The 17,261-nt window shown below is 39.3% G+C and overlaps 1 protein-coding gene and 1 pseudogene across 1 annotated transcript; one reads left to right on the top strand and one right to left on the bottom strand.

Annotated features, from left to right (window-relative positions):
• Window positions 1-4,882: 4,882 nt before the first annotated feature.
• Window positions 4,883-8,768, bottom strand: LOC137739084 (glycogen synthase kinase-3 homolog MsK-3). The gene is made up of 13 exons (XM_068478568.1): window positions 8,347-8,768; window positions 7,713-7,904; window positions 7,514-7,606; window positions 7,352-7,411; window positions 6,941-7,213; window positions 6,672-6,746; window positions 6,533-6,589; window positions 6,300-6,440; window positions 6,164-6,214; window positions 5,982-6,077; window positions 5,816-5,899; window positions 5,312-5,414; window positions 4,883-5,201 (listed from the first exon to the last, which is right to left on the bottom strand). The coding sequence occupies exons 2-13, from the start codon at window positions 7,824-7,826 to the stop codon at window positions 5,119-5,121; spliced, it is 1,230 nt and encodes a 409-aa protein (XP_068334669.1). The 5' UTR covers window positions 7,827-7,904; window positions 8,347-8,768; the 3' UTR covers window positions 4,883-5,118.
• Window positions 8,769-13,063: 4,295 nt separating this feature from the next.
• Window positions 13,064-14,870, top strand: LOC137738757 (cytochrome P450 CYP82D47-like; annotated as a pseudogene).
• The last annotated feature ends 2,391 nt before the right edge of the window (window positions 14,871-17,261 follow it).

Here is a 17,261-nt window from a genome sequence, read left to right as displayed (position 1 = left end):
AAGCTGCTGAAGATGAAGTGTCAGATGAGTGAACTGTTAAATGCAAAACTGGCTACTGCCCCCTAACCATTTGCTGTCTAGTTGATCTTCAAGCATTCGATCTTTTAAGCTATGTGGCCTTCTTGCACTGAAGAGCTTACCCAAATGGGTGTTAGGGAATTAGTTTACCCTATCGCACTGGAGAGCAATTAGTTTATCCTCTCGTACTGGAGAGTAAACCTATATGGGTGTCAAGGAATTGGTTTACCCTCTCGCACTGGAGAGTAGTTAGTTTATCCTCTCGCATTGGAAAGTAAACCCATATGGGTGTCGAGGAATTGTTTTACCTTCTCGCACTGGTGAGCAATTAGTTTATCCTCTCACACTAGAGAACAAACTCATACGAGTGTCGAGGAATTGGTTTACCCTCTCGCACCGGAGAGCAATTAGTTTACCCTCTTGCGCTGGAAAGCAATTAGTTTACCCTTTCGCACTAGAGAGCAATTAGTTTATCATCTCGTACTAGAGAGTAAACCCATATGGGTGTCGGGGAATTGGTTTACCCTCTCGCACTAGAGAGCATGAAAGTCGTTGTCGTCAGTGCAGCTAAGGAAAGCTGGATTGCTGGGACAACCGAAATAATCCTTAGCCTGCGAGGTCATGTTTGGCGATCTGCTTGAGACTTCGAACTGCTTGTGGACCTCGCGTAAGGGTGCAAACGCAGTGAGCTACTCCTAGAATTATTGTGCTATCATTAGGTGTTTCGTTGTGTGCCTTTTTGAAGCCTGGTTAGTATAAGCCACATGGCAAGATCAGCATGGCTGGGAGCCATAGTGCAAGATCAATGGTTGCTAGGAGCCGTGGAGTAGGCAGACGTGGTTGTGAAAGCAGAGATGGGGCTAGCTTGGGCCAGGTTGCAACATGAGGAATTGTTTGGAGTGTTGAGAACAAGGTATGCCCCCGGTTCTTGGTAATTGGGTTGGTGTATCCTTCTGGTACTCGTCTGCCCCCGGCGTGGCGTTAGGCTGATCTGCTAGTTTTGTCTGAACAGAATAAGTCTTTGTATCTGGTAATCTATATGGGTCTGAACAGAAGAAGTCTTTATATCCGGTAATCTATGTGGGGTAGTCATATCTGCTTGATTTTGTCATTGAAAGATGACTCGCTTATGTTGGTCATGTCTCATCGAAGTGCCTTGTCAATAGCTTCGTTGCGCGGGAAATCACGCAATCGCTCGTTCAAAAGTATTTATATTTCTTCCTGAATTTACCTTTGTTGGGGTGGCAGAGCCCTCCGCTGCCCCCGATCGTGACTTGCTGGTCTAGGCTGCTATTCCATGTGTTCGGCTCGTCTATGCCGCGACTGTGGTCGGTATGGTATGCTCCTAGCAAGAGAGCTAGTAACTCGCAGACTGTTGGTTGAACTTGAGCCGGATTGAGTGACTACTTATCTTCGTCTGCTGTGCTGCCTACTCCGATGTGAGGTGGAGGATGCTCTTTGCAGGCTTTACCGCGAATGAACACTTTGCTTGGAAGGTTGCTCATGTTGATTATCGGAGTGTGGCTTAAATCGTGAGTGTATGTTTGTCTGTGGGCCTAACTAAGAGTGCACACTCCCCCCACGCACTAAGACGGGAGTATACGTTATCCTGGGGGTCCAATCGAGAGTGTACTCCATTAAAACGCTCGGTTCGTGACTGGTCAAGTGGCTGCTTGCCGGGACGTTGGTGGAGAGGTTCGTCTGCCCTTGTCCTTCTTCGGGACACCTCGTCCGGGGCACATTGGATATCGGTACATTGCTAGAGTTGATTGACCAAGGTTGTTTATTATACAAGGGCGCTCATCAACTCTATGACTTGTCGAGACAAGTGTTGTTCGCCATTTGGATTAGAAGAACTTGGAAGAAATATGCCTCCTTGAGTAATGGAAGTGTGGTAAGCTCCGGGCACGAGATTTGAATTGGGAAATGTCAAATTTGTGGAGAAACATAGTGAAAATGCCTCCGGCTCGACTGTTGGTCCGAATGGTTGAGATAGTCTTGGGCCGATTTGGGCTACTTGGAATGATGCGGGAGCAGGCTGGGCCACGATAGTGGGCTGCTCAGAGGGAGCAGGCTGGGCCACGGGAGTGGGCTAGGCCGCAAGAGCAGGCTAGGCTACAAGAGTAAGCTGCTCGGTAGGAGCAGGTTAGACCACGAGAGTGGGCTGCTCGGCGTGTGGCACACGTGAGTGCGAGGCTAGGGCTTGGAGTGACATGTCTTGGGTCATGGCCTGGGTGCCATGAGCCTTGGATGGCACGGCTTGGGCTTGCTTTGGTGGCACGGCTCGGGCCGTGGTAGTGGTGCCACGGACCTTGCAGCGGGTGGCCACCGCGGTGGTTCCCATGGTGGAACCTTGTGGTGGTGGTGCCGCTCCTCCTAGGATCACATTTACTCTAGTGGATCACCGCGGTCCCATTTCTTTTATATTGGAATTTTCACTCATGGAATTTTCTAAATTTCTAGCCATTGTATTTCTCTTTTTCGTTTTATCAAAGAATCTTTGCAAATAAAAAAGTCTAATAATAAGAACGTACGAAAAATACAAGTGGACTAGAAAATAGAGAACAAACTTTTTTATGCGAAAGTCTTCTACGAGTGTGAATTGCAACTCTCAATGAAAGCACTAATTTGTGGATGCAAATTTCCGACTTTTTCTTCTTGGACAAAATTGCACCTGCAAAACAATTAACACCTTAGGTCAAGGCTAAGAGCCTCACGCGCCAACGATGAATGGGGGGGGCTTTGGCCGAAGAACCTCCGACGCCAAAGTTAGAATTTAGAGAGAAAAGTGTTTGGAGAGTTTTTGGGAGTTTTGCAAGAGTGTGAAACTAGCCTTTTAGAGAAAAAATGGGGTTCAATATATAGAGCATGGCCGGTCCCCTTTGGAGAAAAGGTGGCCGGCCCTTTGGCGTATTTTTGGTGTGTAATGGGTGATAATATGTGTAATGGGTGATTAATGGATTAATTAGGAATTAATCCATTAATTAGTCTAATTAATTTAATTTATAAGGAAGGTTTTGAAGGTTATGGAATGATTTCCTTGTAGAGGATATGGAGTAAAGATGGATGAGATAAATTTGAACTTGTTACCTATTTTGCGCACTCTTAACTCGGTTGATGGATAATTCTCCACTACTCGCATGTAGGAAACCCAATGTGTCTCAAGGGTAATTTTATCCTCTTCACCTAAAAATCCACATGTCGCCTCTTGATTATTGTTGGCTCCATAGATGTGATGACTGAAATTGAGAGTGATGTGTGAAAAGTAAAAATGAGTGTGTAGATAGCACACCCTTGGTTTAACTTGGATTTTGAAATTGATTTTTTTAATTTCTTTTAAAAAGTTTTAAAATAGTAAATACTTTTTAATATTAGTATTGATATGGCAAGAACAACAACAATAAGCGGCGAAATTTGAAATTTAGAGAGAAGTGAGATTAAGTTAAGTTTCAGGGGCAGTGCAAAAGATAAGCCAAAATTTATTAGCAAAATACTGAAGGGTGTACGAGTTGTACAAATATCTGCAAAGCGAAATTCCTTTTCAAAGGAGGGGATATACCACCATCTTGCTTCAATGGATAACAGTAAGGTATGTGAAAGCACCTCTAGTTAGATATTTTTGGAAAGAAGATTTGTTTTATTCATAAAGAATTGATCGGAATTTACCTTCAATATATAAACCGTGTCAAGAGGATGGTGTTTTCAACTTTTCATGATTGCTACCAAAACAACTGGTAACGTTGAAGTGCACATCGTAGAAGTCAATGCTTTGGTAGCTATTGGATTTTGCTGCTTGGAAGGATTCATAATTTTTCAGGATGATAAGATTAATCATTCAATGTGGACTTCAACATTGGAGCACTATGGATTTTCAAAGATATGGCTGCGACCAAGTCATCAAGATGCCAGTCAAATTTGCTTTGTAATTCCCTTGGGCAATATCAAGTTTTGAGAAAGCCACAAGCAATGGAATGTCATGGTTCTGGTCGAAAACTTAAATTCAAGCAAAGATTAAAAAGGGGAGGAGTTTGATGCCGTGCATAAACGATAAGTTAATACAGCTAGCTTAATTCATGACGGTTGGTGTCTTTTCATTTTTTAAAGAACATGATTAAGGTTCTCTTAGTTAGATTGCATACTATAATATGTTATCTTTAGTTTTAATTATCCCTCCTATGAATGTAAGTTACTTCACCATTTAAAGGGCGCCATAGGCAAGTTTAATTTGGTCAATTAGGGAATTGTCAGATTAATCTAAGAAGAGTGTTTCCTCCTTTAAAACAAGTGTTTAGGTGAATCACAAGTCTCTTATCCCCCGTTGCTTTCAAACATTTGGCTCGTCCTATTTGGATACTTTGCTAAAAAATACTTCTGCAATTTTCGGACATTTTCACTCTTTTTTTAATATTTATTTACATAAAAAAATTGTATAAAATACATGAACTTATATGTATTATTGAAAATGTCATGAAAACTAGGTACGTAGGTGTATAATATACATATTAATGTTTTAGAAAACGTATGATCTAATAAAATCATTGCGACGTGTACGAAAAACCTGAAAGTATTTTGAAAACTTAGAAGCTAAAAGAGAAATAACCATCAACTTATTTTCTGTTACAAAACCTGCTTGCCGATATTTTTACTTCAACATCCCTTCCCCGCCACCCACAAACCTTTTTCGACCGCCATCTATGAAACCTTCCGTAACAAAGATACAAACAAAACCTATCGCAACTGCTACTCTGTCGATAGCCACCTCATTTCTACCGCCATCTATGGATGTGGTCGCTGACCTAAAAGATACAAACGAGTAATTTAGTACCACCTCTTTTCAAACAACATCCATCAGAAACCATTCAGGTGTGCCAAGATCTGGTTACAATCTATAAATAGAATGAAGAAAATCAAGGGTGTGCAAACCCATTGAGATTTGAGGAACATAATAAGCAGAATAACCTTCTTAATCTACTGTTGTTTTACATACAAGGCTTAATCGGATAGACAAATAAATGGAACAAAAGAACAAGGGACTGAAGCTACGGTTCTACATTATCCCACGTTTTTCTGTGCAGTTCAGACAGCAGGTACAAAGAAGAGTCACGACCCAAGGAAGGTGCACTGTTTTCTTGCGTGCTCAGGAATCAGCTTAACAAGCATTTCTGCAGGTACTCCCTTCAGTTCTAATCAATGCGAGATCATTAAAAAGAATTGCTAGTTAGGATTTAGACTGCTCAAAGACTAAAACCAAAGTGAACAGCGTACAGTACAAAAAATAAACACCGCTTATTACCATGAGCCTTAAAGTTGAACAAAGGGGGAAGGAAGCGTCCATTTGGCAAGCGGGTGTTAGGGTCACGCAACTCATCAAAGAAGGGATGAGCTAAGGCCTCCAACTGCATTGAAAACACATCAGTTTACATTAAAACTTGAGACGGCGTGACGTAGCAAGCTAAAGCTCAAGTAGAAAGATTAGAATCGGATGCGGATCACAAAAAACTCTACAAGGCATAGGTAGGATGCATGATAATTAAGGAGAGACTCCAGCAACGTACATTCCACATATGCAACAGAAGAAAGAAGTATCAAATGGACTCCACATGGGCTTGCCACACGCAACAAATAATGAATGAGCATCTCTTAGGATGGGGACAATAACACCCAAACAGCTTGGCATACGTACAACTATAGCAATTTTTGTTTTTTTGGGATAAACTGAGGCCTCTAGTGACTATAGATGAATGCAAAAACAGCCAGAAAGAGAACACTGATAATGGACCCCATCAGAAATACTCACAGCTGTACTTCGAAGGTTTGGAGAGTACTGAAGCAGCCTTGATACGAGATCCACAGCTTCCGGGGGCATCCGCTTGTGGAATATCTGATCATCAATGATGTACAAAAGGATATTAACATTTAATCTTCTTGGAAAGAAAATAAACCACAAATAATATCCCAAGTACCTTGTGCCACGGATGAGCTTTAATTTGGGGAAACTTAAACTCTGTGTAGTTAGGGTTCATGCACTTTATTTCCTCCCTCGTTGGGGTACCTAAAACCTGCATGGGAATTAAAAAAGTTATTATGAGAACAATTACCATTATCTGAACAGCTTAAACTTGAAAATATCAAGGCTCACAATCACCTTGATTATTTCAACAAGCTGGTCTACTCCACTTTCTCCAGGAAACAGGGGCTGCCAGAAATAGGTATTACTTAATTAGCGCATATATCAAAGCCTAAAGATGGAGGAAATTAAATCACTGAGGAATAATACTTACCTGTCCAAGCAGTAGTTCAGCTAGAACACAGCCAGCGGACCAGATGTCAATGGCTGTTGTATACTCGGTTGCACCAAATATAAGTTCAGGTGCTCGATAGTACCTAGAACAGATGTAAGATATGTTGGGTTCCCCTTTAACCTGTCATATGTACAACCCAGTCAGATTTGCAACATCACTAGCCACAGATAAAAGGAAAGTGTCTAGAAAATGTCTGGATGCAGAAAACAAACCAAGACTTTTGCACTCCCAAAGTCGCAGATTTTAAGCTGGTGCGTATGTGGATTGACCTGTGAGAATGTGGATAGACAATCAATTAATATGCATGCACAGTAAGAACCAAAGTACAGAACAGAGCAAATACCAACATACCAACAAATTTTGAGGCTTTATGTCCCTGTGGCACACTCCAATAGTATTATGAATGTACGCAAGAGCTCTACAAATCTGTAAAAACGTATACAGTATTAGATGAAAGAGCAAAAAATGACTGGGTCATATGTATTAATCTCTGATAAATCATAAGAATTATGAAATATTTAGAGCAACATGCAGAGTTTCCTTGAAACATGTAGTGTGTTTCATGTGAACAGTTTAGGGAAAAAGAATATGTTGTAAAGAATTAAAATGACAAAAAATACCTGGTAAAAATAAAGTTTAACGTATATATGGGGCATCCTCTGATTCATCTTACTATAGTGCTTGATCACCCTATGGGCAGTCTCGGGGACATACTCAAGTACAAGATTAAGATATAGCTCATCTTTCTCAGTTGTTGAAAAGAAACAATGTCTAAGAGACACAATGTTTGGGTGGTCTAGTAGACGCATAGTTTGCAACTCCCGGTTCTTGTACCTCTTGTCTTGAAGAACCTTTTTAATAGCAACAGTTTCACCAGTTTCTAAGCACTTGGCCTGGAGAAATAAAAAATCAAAATATCAATTCATTGACATAAAAAGAAACAAAACAATTCGAACAAAATTTGAAGTAACACAGCTGCAAACAGTTTATTGAGAATAAACACATAAGAAAAAAGTAAAATAAGAAATTACCTGGAAAACCAATCCAAAAGACCCATGGCCAACAACACGCTCAGCCATATAGCTTATTGTCTACAGTCATTGAAAGCAAAAGCATATCACCATCTATCTGAAACGCCTGAAACTACAAAATGCAGCTGCAGGAAAGGAAGAGAAAGCATTTCAAAAGCTTACCTGTTTTGGCTGGCCATTCTTTCCACCAATAGTTGTCACAATAATATGACCTGCCTCCGTTCCATTACCATTAACAACAGTTGCCTCCATTTCCTGTAAATAGGAAACGAAAATATATTCCAGATTTCAGAACCAAAAGGAGCTTGCGTAAAATGATAAAGTTTGAGTACAAGCCATAAGAAGACGTCACATGGTTCACCTTGTCATCCCTAATTTTCATGTCATTCATCTCATTAGGCAAATTATCAACACCAACTGCATTTCCGCTGGGCTCTCTTAGACCAGAAGCAGGAACCACGCTTACAGAAGCCATGAGCTCAAACAAAAGGAACTGAGCAAACCGCCTTCTAGATTCCTCTTCTCAGCTCAATCAAACAAATCAATAACTTCCCTGCGAAAATACAAACGCGTATCATGCATTTGCCCAAAATGCAGTTTATGTTAAGTATTACGCGGAATATAACATTTTCATTATTCAATATACAGCCCGGTGTGTGGTTCTGCTCGCCTAATCCTCTATCGCACGCACTAGTGCCGTTAATTAAAGTAAATTAAAATAAAGAAGCAGGTCCTTGTATTAACTACATTCCTTAATTGGTGAATCTATCAACTGTAGTTTGAAGGATATTAAATAATTAAACAAGAGTCGGAACTCGGAAGCCAAAGAATCCAATCCGAATTTGTTTCCAAACAAATCCACACTTCAAAATAGTTAATAATTCAACATTGGATTAAGCAAGTCAATGAAATCAAATTATAATTCATACAAATTCATCACAAGATCGAAAATTCAAAAACAAAAAAAAAAAAATTGAAAAAAAGGAGAGATTTACCGATCGGCTGGGAAGCTGGCGGAGGTGAGGGAATCGCCGCGACGGAGACATGAGCCGGCGATTTGATGGCGATGTGAAATTCTGAAACTTTGATGTCAATCAATCACTCGATCCAATTATTGATAATTTTGTACAGGCTGAGAAAAATAATTAAGAAAAGCAAAGGTGAGATTTTGAGATTTGGAATTTGGAGAAAATACAAGATGAAGAAATGGATTTAGTCTGGTTTGGTTTGGTTCGGGGGGCACGTCAAAACTCAGAAGCACAAGAGAAGAGAATGCGTGCTTTCTTAATATTAATAGTATTCAACCAATTAGTTATCAGTAATCAACTAATAATTTCTCTCTCTTTGCCTCGTTCTTCGTTCCTCAATCCTCTCTTTGTTTTCAACCTTCAACAGTCTCTTTCTCCTCCTTTTTTGACCGTTCAAACCCCTCCGGGGCCCCATTGCCCCCTTCCCTTTGAAAATTTTCTCTTTATTCACAATTATGGTGGCAGTTGGAGTTCTTCCCCCATATGACTTTCTTCATCTCTTTCTTAGGCCCAATTCTTATCCTCGCTTGCCTGCCTCAATACAACGAACTAGCCCAATTATATTGGCCCACATTAGATCAAGAAAGTTCCAGTTGAGAGTAGCAAAAGCTTTAACAACATCAAACTTAATGATGGCATTACCCCCAAACACTTGTTGTCTAACAAATTAACACTCTCAAAGGGCAACAAAATACAATCTGAAATATGCCTGCCCTTGGGAAAAGTATATTGATTCGGCAAAATAGTTCAAGCTGTCACATGAGCAAGTCTATCTGCGACAATCTTTGTAATGACTTTAAAAATAAAATTAGCCATAGCTACGGGGCAAAATTAGAAACTAGAATCTGCCTTTTGAACCTTACGAATTAGAGCCACAAAACTTGAATTCATTTTAGAGAGAATATTACATGCCCAAAGAAACATTGGATAGAATCTTGTTTTCAGTAGTGCTTAAATGACTTTTTTGTTTTATTTTTCCGAGTATAATGCATATTAACATTCTGCCTTATCGAAATACTAGGAAGTTCAACTTGATGTCTAAATATGTTTATCTATTAACTATTTTTTGTGGTCACTTAATAATACGGTATAGTAGTACTATGGTCACTTAGTACCACATTATTTCTAACACATTGTGTTTTTTTTTTGGTATCAAATTGAAGCAATGGTCCCTCAACTTTAATCAAATTGAAGCAATGATCCCTCAACTAAAAATTCATTACCATTGGTACTTCAACTCATCAAAATGTGTAGCTATGATCATTTTCGTCAACTTTATCAAAATTTTGTCAAAATGAGTTATGTTAGAAGGATCATTGCTATAATTGGGGTCCCTCAACTCATCAAAACTTGTAGCTATGATATTTTTCGTCAACTTCGTCAGAATTTTGTCAAAATGAATTATGTTGGAAGGATTATTGCTACAATTGGATTAAAGTTGTTGAACCATTTCTTTAGTTGGATTAAAATTGAGGGGCCAATGGTAATTAATTTTTAGTTAAGGGACCATAGTTGCACGTTTTGATGAGTTAAGGAACCAGGGGTAATGATTTTTTAATTGAGTGACCATTACTCCAATTAAGTTAAAATTAAAGAACCATTTCTACAATTTACTTTTACGTCAATTAATGGTTAAATAACAGGGTTAGTGTATCCGCAAGGGCCTAAACAAGTTGGCTTTTTTTTTTATCTCTCCGTACATTCTCGTTCATTTCTTCCTACACTCCTCTCTTTATCCACTATCCACCTTCATCTTTCCCATTCCTTCATATTCCTCCCTTCTCCCTACGAAGGAAAAAAAAAAAAAACTAGAACTAAAAAGTAAATTCATAGTTACCAAATGATCCCATAAATTTTCAATATTATACATAAAATATGTGGGAAAAAACGTAATGAGTTTAAGACGTTTTTCTTTAATTGCACCTTGAACTAATTAATGGTCAATAGCCGGTTTGATTTTTTTGTAATTAATTTTTGGTTTTAACTTTTTGTGCGGATGATAGAAGAGAAATACTTGGAAGTTAAGATGGATGCACATTGTGACATCCCACATCGCCCAGGGGAGTGATCCTTAAATGTATATTCTCATCCCTACCTAGCACGAGGCCTTTGGAGAGCTCACTGGCTTCGGGTTCTATTCGAACTCTGAAGTTAAGCGAGTAGCGCGCGAGAGCAATCCCATGATGGGTGACCCACTGGGAAGTTGCTCGTGAGTTCCCAAAAACAAAACCGTGAGGGAATGGTAAGCCCAAAGCGGACAATATCGTGCTACGGTAGTGGAGTCGGGCCTGGGAAGTAGTCCCGCCCGGGCCGGGATGTGAGAAGGGGGCTAGAGCAATCCCATGATGGGTGACCCACTGGGAAGTTGCTCGTGAGTTCCCAAAAACAAAACCGTGAGGGAATGGTAAGCCCAAAGCGGACAATATCGTGCTACGGTGGTGGGGTCGGGCCCGGGAAGTGGTCTGCCCCGGGTCGGGATGTGACAATTTGGTATCAGAGCCTAACCCTGGTCGCGAGTGTGCCGACGAGGACGTCGGGCCCCTAAGGGGGATGGATTGTGACATCCCACATCACCCAGGGGAGTGATCCTTAAATGTATATTCTCATCCCTACCTAGCACGAGGCCTTTTGGGAGCTCACTGGCTTCGGGTTCCGTAGGAACTCCGAAGTTAAGCGAGACGGGGGCTAGAGCAATCCCATGATGGGTGACCCACTGGGAAGTTGCTCGTGAGTTCCCAAAAGCAAAACCGTGAGGGAATGGTAAGCCCAAAGCGGACAATATCGTGCTACGGTAGTGGAGCGGGCCAGGGAAGTGATCCGCCCTGGGCCGGGATGTGACACACATAGTGGAAAAAGAAGAAATGTTTCATTAAATAATCATTTCGTTTTCAGTTGTTTTTTTTTTTTTTTTTTTTTTGTATTGTTTGAAAACTTAAATTTTATTTGGTAACTAGTTTCAATTTTCTTTGATTTTTCACTTTTTAATTTTTCAATTTTTTAAAAAAGTGAAAACTAAAAATGAAATAGTTATCAAACAACTCATAATAAGTGTTTAAAGGGTCACAAGAACATGGGAGTTTGGATTCATAATTAGAGTGTAACGCATTGTATACAAACTTCTGCTAACATGAGCGAGGGGTTGAAAACGAGATTTTTCTTCTTCGTGACTTACCTCTTTATGTAGTAGTAACAAAAGTCAGCTAAGATGAATGTTTGAACCATCTCATAGAGGAAAACTGCCAAAATCCAAAAATACCCGCTCCCGACTAAAAATATGTATCTCCCTCTAGCCTCCACCCTCATATCAAGGTAATTTGTTCTTACATCTCTTTGGGATGTTATAAATTATGATGCATGAGTAAACTAACAACTAAAATTTGCTGCTTGGATACATTTTTAGATTTGAACATTTTATTCTTTCTCAATTATGCCAGAAAGAATAAAATTTTACTTTGTAGTCCTTTTGATTTTGGTTTACTGTTGAATTTTATCACTCTGTCAACAAGAATATTCTGCTGTTATAATTTGTACTTGCTCCATACACATTGTGCAATGTATGGTGAATAATTGATCTTCCAATTTGTGCTGGAATTTTTGATCCGTTCAATTATATATCCCTTACTGAAATTTGGTCTAATAGACATAGACATAATGATGGCGGTAAACTAAATGATTACAACGGTTCTGTTCATCCATTCAAACAGAAGTACAGTTCTCTAATTATTACAGTTTGACAGCATTATCTTATTGCTTAGTTTGTGTTGTCCATTCCCTTATTTGCTTAGTTTGGATTACCTGGCACAAAAGATGGATTCATTTCTTTGGAGAACTTGCTGTTCTTTGCGAAGACATTTTCGGTAAGATTCCAACATTGATATGTAACTAGAAAGTTTGAAACAACAAGACATAGGTTTCGCATACTCCCAACACAAGAAACTACGAAGCTTGAAATACATGTGTTATTATGGCTAATCTGCTCGACTGATATATACTTAATGTTCCAACCATGTTAGGCTGTCTAAATATGTTTATTTATGTTGTATCTATTGAAAAAGCAGAGAGCAAAGCAAGCTGCTTGGGAATATCCTTTCGTTGTTGCTGGTGTCAATATCATGTTTATGGTCATGCAAATACTTGACCTTGAAGCGGGTAAGTGTCAAAGGTGCTCATTTCGTTCCAAATTCCGAACTTGGTCAATGATTTAGACGATAAAAGGTGAATTTGTTAACTTAATTCTGTGAAATTTTTTCTTTTGGCTCTTCTCGAGTCTTCTGCTTCGTTTTTGTCTATCTGAGAAGAGAAGGATCTAGATGTACATGTGTGGGTCATCTAGGAAAGGAAAGAGGTAGAATATACGCGTGTTGATTCAGCTGGGGTGGGAGGGAGACTAGACAAGTTGGCAAGTCTCCTTCATTCCACTCTCTCTCTCTCTCAAAAATCTCAACACTGAAAGAGACGATTGTGGCATACACAAGCCTCTCTTTGGCTACCTTCTTCACTATGTTAACTATGCCGTCCAACAACCACCATCAGCGGGCCAGGAGCTGGGAGGAGATGCTGCCTCTGCCGCCCCCTTCCAGCTCGGCAAGATCATCGAAGGCGGATTGAACCAGCACGACAGCTCCCATTCTCCTGATTCGAATAAAATTCTTTAACTGGCTTTGATTGCAGGGTAAGTCTTCTCTCGATACTGATGCAGTCATCAAAGCAACATGTTTGGTACATACTAAATTCGTGTACAGTAAATAAGAATCATTGTAGTGATAGATAACCAAGTAACCCAAGCTACAATTAATGGATTTCTCTCTCCCATCCCTAAACACTGCCATAGCTGGACTCCTTGCCATACTTGTATTTTCGTACCATTTCATACAAAAGTTTAGGGCCGCTACCAATGCCAGGGGTTCCAAACCACCAAAATTGGCAGGTGGGTTGCCTCTGCTAGGTCATCTCGATCTATTCGGAGGATCCCAGCTTCCCCATATAACCTTGGGAGCCTTGGTTGACAAATATGGACCAATCTTCACCATCAAAATTGGCATCCACGCAGCTCTGGTGGTAAATACTTTGGGAGGCTGCCAAGGATTGCTTCACCACCAATGACTCGATTGTTTCCTCCTGTCCTGCTACCCTAGGGGCTAAGCACTTGAGCTATAACTTTGCTATGTTCGGCTTTAGCCCCTACGGTCCGTACTGGCGCGAAATACGCAAACTTACATCCCTCGAGCTACTCTCAAACCGAAGGCTCGAGTTACTCAAAAGCGTTGGAGTATCCGAAGTGGAGATGAGTTTAAAAGAGCTGTACAAGCGATGGACCGAAAGAAAAGATGGTGGATCTTCGTGTGATATTTTGGTGGAGATGAAAAAGTGGTTTGGGGATTTGACTCTAAATGTGGTTTTAAGGATGATTGCCGGAAAGAGAGGCTTAAATGTTGGCAAGAACTTGGCAAAAGGCCATGAGGGAGTTCTTTCATTTGGTGGGAATGTTTGTGATGGGAGATGCTATTCCTTGGCTTTGGTGGTTGGATATGGGCGGTCATCAGAAGGCTATGAAAAAAACTGCCAAAGCGTTGGACAGTATTGTTATGGGATGGTTGGAGGAGCACAAGCAGAGAAGAGCTAAGGGCCATGATCAGCAAGATTTCATGGGTGTGATGCTCTCAGTCCTTGATGGAGCACATGTTTCAGGCTTCGATACTGATACAGTCATCAAAGCAACATGTTTGGTACATACTAAATTTGTTTATAGTTAACTCTAAGATTGTCTTTTTTTAAAAGTTCAAACTAATTAAGTAAATTTTCTCGGTTGAATTCGGTTTAACTAACCAAGCCAATTATGATTCAATTATTTGTAGAGTTTGCTTGCTGGAGGGAGTGACTCAACCACGGTGACTCTGATATGGACACTCTCGCTACTTTTGAACAACCTTCACCCTTTGAAGAAAGTTCATGAAGAACTAGACAAGCATGTTGGTAAAGAAAGGCTAGTGAACGAATCAGATATCAGCAATCTTGTCTACCTGCAAGCAACTGTCAAAGAAGCAATGCGTTTAAGTCCTGCTGGACCACTCTCTGCCCCAAGGGAATTCACCGAGGACGGCACGGTCGGAGGCTACCATGTTCCGAAAGGCACGTGGCTGCTGGTGAACCTGTGGAAGATCCAAACCAATCCACGGGTTTGGGCCGACCCGATGGAGTTCAAGCCGGAGAGATTTCCCACCACCCATAATAGGGGTCAGCATTTTGAGCTCATGCCTTTTGGTAGTGGTAGAAGAGCATGCCCTGGTATAACTTTTGGCCTTCAAGTGACGCTTTTGACCCTGACTGGTTTTCTACATGCGTTTGATGTCTCAACTCTACAAAATGCACCGGTTGATATGACCGGAAGCGTCGGACTTACGAACATGAAACTCACCCCTTTCGATGTCCTCGTCAAACCGCACTTGTCTCCCCAATGTTTATTGAATAAGTTACCCGTTTAGTACGTAAATCCTTATAGAGTTCGAGTAGTATATAGGTTCCACTTTTAGTCATTATCTTAATTATTATGTAAATGTATGTCTATCAGTCTATGTATCAACTATGTACATTTCATATGATGAGTTATTCATATGAATTTGAGAGTGATGGCTGTTTACTTGGTATCTAAGGTACAATAGTATTTGGTGGTGATGTGGTTAAAATGAGAGACTAAATATTCAGTCATGATTCCTTGTAGCATAAGTAGAAAAGGAGGTGGTACAACACAATGTGTCAGTGATAAAGTAACTTGTATCAAAATCCAACTCAAAATTTACTATAGGTATCAACAATAACTTTATGCATAATTGAGACAAAGTTGAACCTGATTTAGAGAATTGACTGAAACACATGTCTCTATGTATTTTAACCTCTGCTCTTATCAACTGGTCTGATTGCTGCATTTGAACCGTTGATTCTGATCATAAAGAACTTAGGATTCTGCATTATTACCATTGTTGGTCTAAGAATATGGTCAAAAGGTTAAAAAAAAAAAAAATCTTACCAAAATGAATATTAAATAAAGCTCAAAGGTAAAAAAAGTGGGAACTGATTTACTATATATATCTGCATTTTATTGTATTTGAATATACATTGGAGAATTTAGAAGTTAAACACGGTCATCAATCACTATTAATTTAATGACTCCTTGTTAATATGAAGTCGTACCTAGGCATGCAATATTCATTCCACCATGTTATAAACAGGGTCACACTTACATGATGGATATGTAAAGTCTTGGCATGGTACCCTGTAAGGAATAACAAGTACATCACCCTGCGTAAATCGTCCTTCCCTAGAAAACACAACCTAGTTGAAATATTAATCTTAAACCGTAATTACAAATTTTTCAGAATTTATTAAAAACAAAACAACACTCTAAGAAGATATCACAGCAGCTCAACCAGAATATAAGTTGAAATAAAAGTGTGAGCAAAATTTAAAATAGGTGGCTGTTTTTCCACCTACTAACGTGCGTAATAGTTTTATACAATAGTACAGTAATTGAAGATTTGGAATTTGGAGAAAATACAAGATGAATGAAGTGGATTTGGTCTGATTTGGTTTGGTCAAGGAGAGGAGAGGAGAGAGAGAGGAGATTGCGTGGTTTTGGTGGGGTGGGGGAAGGGGATCAAAAATCAAAGCGCAGGAGAAGAGAAGAGGAGAGCTCAAACATTTATTATGTGTGCTTTCTTAATATTAATACAAGCCTCTGGCAATTGGTTAGGCTATGTTTCATTTAAATTTTTTTTTATTTAATTCGCTAATTTATATTTTTATTAAAAATCATTCAAAAAAAAAAAAAAAAAAAAAAAAAAAGCAAAAACATGAAACTTAACCACCTACTAACGTGGGAGATTTTTTTTTCTTTTGTGAAGTTTTAAATTTATATTCATTGAAAATTAAAAAGCGATGAATTAATTAAACTTTTTTTGGTTCAATTGTAATTTTTGAAATTCTTAAAAGACAATCTATGATATTTTGAATGTTCCATCTTTATTGAGTGCTTACTTTATATATATAGATTAATAATCAACCAATTAATTATCAGTAATCAACTAATAATCTCTCTCTCTTTGCCTCGTTCGTTCCTCAATCCTCTCTTTGTTTTCAACTTTCAACAGTCTCTTTCTCCCCCTTTTTTGACCGTTCAAACCCCTCGTGGGGCCCCACTGTCCCCTTCACCTATGAAAATTTTCTCTTCATTCACAATTATGATGGCAGTTAGAGACTTGGCTGCTCTTCTTCCCCATATGACTTTCTTTAGGACAAGGATTTTCTGCTTTTCTGTTTTATGTGATCACGATTAAACAATGTTAATATTTTATATTTTTTTATAAAGATAATAAGTTAAAAATGAATAATAATATAAAATATTATCGTAACTTAACTGTGACCACACAAACAAAAAAGCACGAAAAGATATCGAAAGTGGAAAGGCACACCATCCTTGTCCCTTTCTTTATCTCTTTCTTAGGCCCAATTCTTATCCTCGCTTGCCTGCCTCGATAAAATGAACTAGCCTAGTCATTTTGGCCCACATTTGATTCCCATCCTTGACATCAAAACATATTCAATAAAAAAAAATTACCCAAATAAAACATATTCAAGCAATACATTAACCTAAGTTTAGGTATGGGCATCAAACCAACCAAAAGAAGTCCAAATAACAGAATTTCATTCCCAATTCAAACCATATTGACTCGTTTGATTGGTTTCGACTAAGAAAAAAAGTCAAACAATTTGAAAACCGAACTAAATCGAATTACTTTTGGTTCAATGTGAACAACTCTCGGATTAATGCTACTGGAAATATAGGTGCATGAGGAGTTCTTAGAGATAACATCGATGAATGGCTTGGC

Source organism: Pyrus communis, chromosome 7 (assembly GCF_963583255.1).
Source record: "Pyrus communis chromosome 7, drPyrComm1.1, whole genome shotgun sequence".
Classification (NCBI taxonomy): Eukaryota; Viridiplantae; Streptophyta; class Magnoliopsida; order Rosales; family Rosaceae; genus Pyrus; species Pyrus communis.
Note: the sequence above shows the minus strand (reverse complement) of the source record. Positions and strands in the feature narration are given on the sequence as shown.